Source organism: Oncorhynchus clarkii, chromosome 2 (assembly GCF_045791955.1).
Source record: "Oncorhynchus clarkii lewisi isolate Uvic-CL-2024 chromosome 2, UVic_Ocla_1.0, whole genome shotgun sequence".
NCBI classification, from domain to species: domain Eukaryota; kingdom Metazoa; phylum Chordata; class Actinopteri; order Salmoniformes; family Salmonidae; genus Oncorhynchus; species Oncorhynchus clarkii.
The window spans coordinates 29938016-29945793 of NC_092148.1; the positions used below are offsets into that span (position 1 = coordinate 29938016).

Here is a 7778-nt window from a genome sequence, read left to right on the forward strand (position 1 = left end):
TAAACTGCACCAAACATCTCTCACGGGGGCTATGGCGTATAGCCTATAGAATCTACAGACGGCAGACAAGAGGGAACCTAATAAGTAGGCAGTCTGTCCAGTACAACACCTTTCCATGCTTCACTCTTATATTCCTAGCTATACATTCAAGCCACACTGGACTGTTGAAATTTAAGTTCAGCTAGTCCTTTAGGAGAAGCCAAATATCTTTTTAACCAAGTAATTCCACTGTTTCTTTTTAATTAAGGACATTATTTAACTAACCTATAACCCTGAATCAATAAATGGCAAGCATGAATAGGCTGAAACAATTGCTGTGTGGCTATGATTTATCTTGTACTGTATTGGTAGAACTCTGATTATTGATTTTATCTCGCTGACTGACCAGAATCTGGCACTGGCAGCTGTCTCAACTGTTCAGTCATACGTGGTGTACTGTCTGCACTGGAAACCCTGGTAAAATTTGGGTCACAGAAGTTCAGGTGATGCGCATCGACAGATGTGGAGGGGGCACAAACGATTTTCTTTTAAAGCTTTTTGGTGGCCTCATCGCGGCTGGATGACCCGTGGGGATTCAAATCACCGGCAGTCTGTCCATCCTGCTGCAAGGTAAATGGAAATGACTCTCTCATTGATTTCTCTCATTGTTTATAAGTTAAATCACCGAGGGGAATGGCTTTATTTTTGGCAAAACAGGACTACTGAAAGGAGCAAGAGAGGCAAATAATAAACATGATAATCGACGGCTTGCTTATTCATACATTTTGATATCTGCTTTACAAATATGTGATGCTCCATATTCATTGTAAATTTACATCTGTCTTCGATGTACATAGCCTTTTTTTCCCCTGATAAAGGTATGTTACAATTCATTATTTATATGTCAATGACTTAACCAAGTTTAGTTTTAAATTGTATTTATTGATATGAAAGGACTGATGCATTATTTTAATTGGTAAATCAACCTTTGTGGGATTAAAATAGTCTGTGGAATAATATATTTTTCATAGAGTATTTGTTAATGAAATACAGGTTTTAAAACAAACTGCATAGAAAATAACATTTACATGTACTTTTTATGATGTATTTTTGAAGATACTAGTGTAAGAAAGTTCAGTTGCTAATTGTTACACACCAAATTGTGGCTTGAAAGTTGGTTGAATGTTTTATATATAGATATTAATATGAATAAATGTTGTATTTCACAAAAAAAACAATGCTTTTGCTCATTATTGGGGAGGAATGCCCCTTTATGTCCAATTAGAATTTCTGAGCAATATTTCTGTCCATTGAGGGGCCTTGGGCTCAAGAACCATCCAAAAAAGGCAAAAGTTCCATATAGCCTCTTTAAATGACAAAATTGCCTCGATCCTTTCTCTGCCTCCCACTCACAGACACAACGATGCCCGTGTAAAGATGGGGGATTGGAATTTCCTAGGGGGGATATTGGAGGAGGTGCATATCCACTCCACTATGGTGGGAAAAATCTGGCTCACCATTCTATTCATCTTCCGCATGCTGGTGTTGGGTGTGGCGGCCGAGGACGTGTGGAACGATGAGCAGGCCGACTTCATCTGCAACACGGAGCAGCCCGGGTGCCGGAACGTCTGCTACGACCTGGCTTTCCCCATCTCCCTCATCCGCTTCTGGGTCCTTCAGGTCATCTTTGTCTCATCGCCCTCACTGGTGTACATGGGCCATGCTCTCTACCGCCTCCGAGCCCTGGAGAAGGAGCGGCAGAAAAAGAAGGTCCTGCTACGTCGCGAGCTAGAGCTGGTGGACGTGGACATGGTGGCTGCTCGGAAAACGATTGAGCGAGAGGTGAGGCAGCTGGAGCAAGGCAAGCTCAACAAGGCTCCGCTGTCGGGGTCCCTGCTGCGCACCTACGTGGCCCACATCATTACCCGCTCCGCCGTGGAGGTAGGCTTTATAACGGGCCAGTACATCCTCTATGGCTTCCAGCTCTCCCCTCTCTTCAAGTGCGAGCGTGAGCCTTGTCCCAACGCGGTGGACTGCTTCGTTTCCCGGCCCACAGAGAAGAGTGTCTTCATGGTCTTTATGCAATGCATTGCTGTAGTCTCCCTCTTCCTAAACATCTTGGAGATCATGCACCTGGGCTACAAGAAGGTCAAGAAGGGCATCCTGGATTACTATCCACACCTGCAAGACGAGCTTGACGACTTCTACTCAAGCAAAACCAAGAAAGACTCCGTGGTGCATCAGACAGGCATTGCTTCCTCCGGCTGCAATCCCACCATGGCCTCCGCGCCCAGTGGCTACAACCTCCTACTGGAGCGGGCCCAGGAGGGTCACACCTACCCCCCCCTTATCAACCCCTCTGCCTTCCTCCCTGTTCAGGGTGAACTGGCTGGTAAACGGAGCGTGGAAGAACTCAAAGATGCTGCACATAGCCCGACGGAGCACAACTCCAACTCCAATAACACCAGCAGTGACAGCCGCTCACCGCCCTGCGACTCAGTGACCCCGCCAAAGCAGGAGGAGCCAGAGGAGTCTGCACACCTTCCCCCTCACAGCGAGGAAGAGAAGAGGGGGAGCCCAGACTCTCCCAGGCGCCCAAGGGATGCATCTCATGCCTCCTCCTGCCCGACATTGCTAGTAGGCGCCGGAAGGAAAACATGGAGGGTCAACGCTCCCTCAAATTGTTCCACAGTGGTGGAGGGCAAAAGCTCAGACACAGATTCTTATAGGGGTGCTAAGGCCAGTGGTGGGTACCAAGCCCGGACTGCGTCGAAATCGGAACCCAAAATGCGTCCCTCCACCCCAGACTCACTGGGGGACTCAAGTTCAGGGTCACAGCACAGTCCGAGAACACCCTCTTCCAATCGCCGACCATCATCCACAAGCAACGCAAGTAGTAGGCGAGCTCCTACAGACTTACAAGTCTGAATGCTAAGAGTAAAACCTTATCCCTTGTCCCTCAGACAAAAAAATACTTTATTTCAAACACAGGGATCCGAAGAACATGACATGAGTTGTGACATTGTGCGAACTGCTTCGGAGGGAAATCTGTTGCAGTAGTCCAGCAAAATGGATAGATGTGTTTTATAAGATGTCACCTCTGTTTCTGTTGATCTCTATGTGGTAGTTTATTGTTGTATTCACCAGCTTCAAAGCCTTCGTCATGCTTTGTGATGACGTAAGACACAGTAGATCAAACATTGGGTGTGGGGACTAGCTATTGGGAATATTGACCTGCTTTTAAATGTGTTGTGGCTAAGAGAGAAAAACACTGGAACAGTACAGATCACACAGCAGTGACACCGTTAATGCTTTCTGTAGGTTTCAGTTAATTTTAAACACCATTGTTTAGAGAGAAACCATGAAAATATGTCCTCATGGCAGCCCAATTCAGAATTTTGTTTCTCTAATTGGTCTTTTGACCAATCAGATCAGCTCTGAAAAATATCTGATATGAAAAGATCTGATTGATCAAAAGACCAATTAGTGGAAAAAGATCAGAATTGGGCTGCCTGTCTAAACGCAGCCAAAGTAGCTTTTGACCACTGAAAATAGAGTATGTAGACTAAATTATGTATATGTACATTGCATGAATGAATGACCTAATTTCATATTTATAAAAGCGTATATCTTGGTTTTTATTTTGCATTAACTACTGTATGTCCATACGATCATCGTAAAACCATGTATGACGGTTACAATGGCCCTCCACGTTCTTTTAGGCACAGCTTTTCTTTTAAGGGTTGTGGGGTATTTCAGTTTCTTATGCATTTCAAGTAATGCCAGCAGAGCCTCTGTGTGCACACAGTACAAAAGTGATATCATGAGGTAAGATTTCTATATTGTAACAAATATGTGAACGTGATTAAAAAGGAAAACACCCATTACGTTAATGTTTGTTTACTAGATACAAAACATTGGTGTACAGTAGGTTAAGTACACTGAAAGCAGAAAAAGGGGGTTTGCTTTTATGAGGGGGAGACAGTCAAAGGACAAAAGCTATTATATTTCAATATATCAAATATACAAAAAAAAAAGAAAAAAGAACAGAGGTGAATAAAATCCTTTGCCTCCAGTTGTTGGCTTCGACTTGCCATAAAAATCTGAGTTTCTAACAAAATTACTTCAATAAAGCCGAGGCACATCCTAGTCGGCAGCTCCATCCTCTTGTGTAGGCTCATAGCGTTGAAGCTAAGGAAGTGTGTAAAAACAGAGATTCAATTATTTTGTTAGTTTTGAAAAGTTCAAGCCTACCATGTACAGATCTTCACACTCAATGAAAAATAATCATAGGCAGGCCTACCCTGTTCTTGAGTCCTTTGTTCTCCTCGGCCAGCAGCTCACACCTCTGCCTCATGTCTCTTAGGTCCTGCTGGAGTGCCTCAGTGTCTGCAGACTCCTGGCCAGCCACACCCAAGTGCTGCTTGAGGAAACTGGATCATATTAAAGAAATTGCAGTGTGCTGAGGGAGGAATTCAACTCATTCTCAACCTTATTGTCATTGAAAATGAGTAATTTTTATATTTTATAAAAGCATCCCATCATGAGCTGTGACAGTCAACACTTGTTCTGTCATCTGTGTGAGCACGTCGGGTTGCTATACCACTAAAGGCAACAGAAAGGTCAGACTCTGAATGTGAGGAGGGGCCTCAGTGAAGTTTCATCACCTTCCAAAAACATAGCTATACATGTCTACATTATGTAGGAAATATTCATTACAAAAACAGAGCAAACATTTTTAAAAGGATACTCAAGCGCATTGTTGGGTTTCTCCGTCTCTTCATACAATGCCACCAGCACTGTAATAAGGAAAGGCACAAGCCGTTTTCGTAATTTGCGTAGGTCAAATAAAATTAACAATTAAAGTTAATGAAATATTTGAAATAAACACACCACTGGTGAGGCTGTCAAGGACACCAGCCTTCTCCAGGTATCTTTGAAACTGCTCTCGTTTGGACTCTGAAGCCTGTAGACACATTGGCATTGAGACAAATGATACTTGATTACCTGATTAACAACAAGACGGTCTATATGGAGGCGGTGAGGGCCCTCGGAGTGTGGCGTCAGGAAAATAACCTCTCACTCAATGTCAACAAAACAAAGGAGATGATCGTGGACTACAGGAAACAGCAGAGGGAACACACCCCTATCCACATCGACGGGACAGTAGTTGAGGAAGGTGGAAAGTTAAGTTCCTCTGCGTACACATCACTGACAAACTGAAATGGTCCAACCACACAGACAGCGTGGTGAAGAAGGCGCAACAGTGCCTCTTCAACCTCAGGAGGCTGAAGAAATTTGGCTTGTCATCTAAAACACTAACAAAATTTTACAGATGCACAATCGAGAGCATCCTGTCGGGCTGTATCACTGCCTGGTACGGCAATTGCACCGCCCTCAACCGCAAGGCTCCCCAGAGGGTAGTGCAGTCTGCACAACGCATCACCAGGGGCAAACTACCTGCCCTCCAGGACACCTACAGCACCCGATTTCACAGAAAGGCCAAAAAGATCATCAATGACAACAACCACACGAGCCACTGCCTGTTCACCCAGCTATCATCCAGAAGGCGAGGCCAGTACAGGTGCATCAAAGCTGGGACCAAGAGACTGAAAAACAGCTTCTATCTCAAGGTCATCTGACTGTTAAACAGCCATCACTAACATGGAGAGGCTGCTGCCAACATACAGACTCAAATCTCTGGCCACTTAAATAAATGGACTTAATAAAGGTATCACTAGTCACTTTAAATAACACCACTTTAATAATGTTCACATATCCTACATTACTAATCTTATATGTAAATACTGTATTCTATACCATCTACAGCATCTTGCCTATGCTGCACACCATCACTCATCCATATATTTATATGTACATATTCTACTCATCCCTTTACATTTGTGTGTATGAGGTACTTGTTGTGAATGTTAGATTACTTGTTAGATATTACTGTATCGTCGGAACTAGAAGCACAATCATTTCGCTACACTCACATTAATCTGCTTACCATGTGTATGTGACCAAATAAATGTGATTTGATTTTTTACAATTTATTCAGGGTTCCGTAATTAGCTAGTTCATCCATGATGCTGCTAGATGTTTGCTGGCACCATTTTGCCCAAGAAAGGGAAGGAACAAGACCCTGTGCATTCATACCTCCCTTGATGTAATCACTGTTAATAAAACATGATTGAACAGGTGAACTCAAGGGCTTCACCACACCACAGCTTTCACCTGTCCAGTAATTTCTAATCAATGATTCCACCAAGGAACCTAATTCAAGCTTAAATGGGACTAGTATGATTGCTATAAATATTATAGCCTTCCTTACTGTGTACTGAAGAAGAAAAAAAAACATCCAAACTGAGTATTGTACCTCGGTAATAAACTATCTAGCTACAGGTTAAGTTAGCGAGCCAGTAATGGACTAAACTCCATGGTGACGTTTGTTTCTGATTAACTTCACCAACTGAGTGTCGCCGAGAACAGGCTTTGTGGTAATCTAGCTCAGACTACATCGATTCGCCCAAGGTCAATACTTTAAATTATAAAACTTGTACTCATGTTAGCGTGGCTTTGTTTGCTTTAAATCCATACTTTTCAATATACGTTCGTTCAAATACAACAAACGACTGTTTGCTCATTGCTCTAAGATGGCAACTCATCGCAAATGCGCATGTGCTAAATGAATCTCAACAAGGAAACATTCCGTGGTTGTATCAATATTACCCCAAAGGCAGTACAATATGAAGATAAGCTAAAACTGCTCCGTCAATTGAAATCTCCATCACACTGTAGGCGACTTCATGGTGACGTTGGCGCATGCGTAGAAATACGTTGTCGGATCGAACGGTCGTCTCACGCTGAACTGCGCATGTGCAGCCCATCAACCCAAAGGCAGTCCTTTGATATAAAGTTGTTTTTGACGAAAATTAAAACGTGCCAGTTTGTGACTTTCACGAAATTGGACTAATAACATGTTCAACTACTTAAGATATTGGCTCGAATCTAGCTTGTGCCTTTAGATTTCAAGAAAATTAACTACGGAAAACATTTTCACTCATCTCATTTTACATCCCAAACCTGCCCGGTTTGGTCTGTTTCGCAAGCTTTCTTTGAAGTCTCGCGATGTTGTGACTCTGGGTTTGGAAACTGACTGTACCTGTGGTATTTGATTACCGTTTATTGGAAAAGTATGATTTTAGCACACAAAGAAAGTCATTGGTACAAGGTGGGCGTTTCATAATTATTATTTTTTAAAGTGTTAATCTTGAGCGAATCGATGTAGTTGAGACTACATTCCACAAAGCCTGGTCTCGGCTCCACTCAGTTGGTGAAATTAATCAGAAAATTCCTTCACCATGGATTGGAGTTTAGTCCGCTACCTAGCAAATGTGTAAAAGGCTAAATTAGCACACTAACGCATGGGAAAACTTTAAGCTCTCCTGGTTGTTTTACAATGCCATTGTTGTATTTTACACACTACATCGTTACTCACGCCAATGTAAAACATTATTATGCAGTCCACTTACTCTGTAGTGTGCCATTATGAAGTTAACGTTAAACTTTACTGCTAACTGAGGTTTTACTGCTAACTGAGGTTCTTACGACTCTCACTGCCTGCAACAGACAGTTTTCCCTGTTAGCCTTGACGTCAACACAAGCACGCTCGGGTTTAGAGCATGCGCAGTGTAGTTTATTGAAATACTTTCTGTACTGTCTTTTTCTGCCCTCTGCTGGTGATTTTGTAGTCTTCACACAGACAGTTCTCACTTTTTATTTGATTAATTTCACCT

General features: G+C 42.8%; 2 protein-coding genes across 2 annotated transcripts; one reads left to right on the plus strand and one right to left on the minus strand.

Moving 5' to 3' along the window:
• Nucleotides 1–1416: 1416 nt before the first annotated feature.
• On the plus strand, nucleotides 1417–2907 carry LOC139366379 (gap junction alpha-9 protein-like). The gene has a single exon (XM_071103808.1). It carries the CDS (start codon nucleotides 1417–1419, stop codon nucleotides 2905–2907), a length of 1491 nt encoding a protein of 496 aa, XP_070959909.1.
• LOC139366383 (c-Myc-binding protein-like) lies at nucleotides 2886–7643 on the minus strand. Its single transcript, XM_071103820.1, has 5 exons — nucleotides 7515–7643; nucleotides 4873–4945; nucleotides 4730–4778; nucleotides 4283–4412; nucleotides 2886–4170 (listed from the first exon to the last, which is right to left on the minus strand). Exons 1-5 carry the CDS (start codon nucleotides 7527–7529, stop codon nucleotides 4126–4128), a joined length of 312 nt encoding a protein of 103 aa, XP_070959921.1. The 5' UTR covers nucleotides 7530–7643; the 3' UTR covers nucleotides 2886–4125.
• Nucleotides 7644–7778: the final 135 nt, after the last annotated feature.

Excerpts from the sequence above, each read along its gene's own strand:
- LOC139366379 (XM_071103808.1), top strand. The coding sequence starts at position 1,417 with ATGGGGGATTGGAATTTCCTAGGGGGGATATTGGAGGAGGTGCATATC.
- LOC139366383 (XM_071103820.1), bottom strand. Across the intron at positions 4,413-4,729 it reads AAACCCAACAATGCGCTTGA|TTTCCTCAAGCAGCACTTGG; the intron begins GTATCCTTTTAA and ends AATATGATCCAG. Across the intron at positions 4,171-4,282 it reads ACAAAGGACTCAAGAACAGG|CTTCAACGCTATGAGCCTAC; the intron begins GTAGGCCTGCCT and ends ACACTTCCTTAG.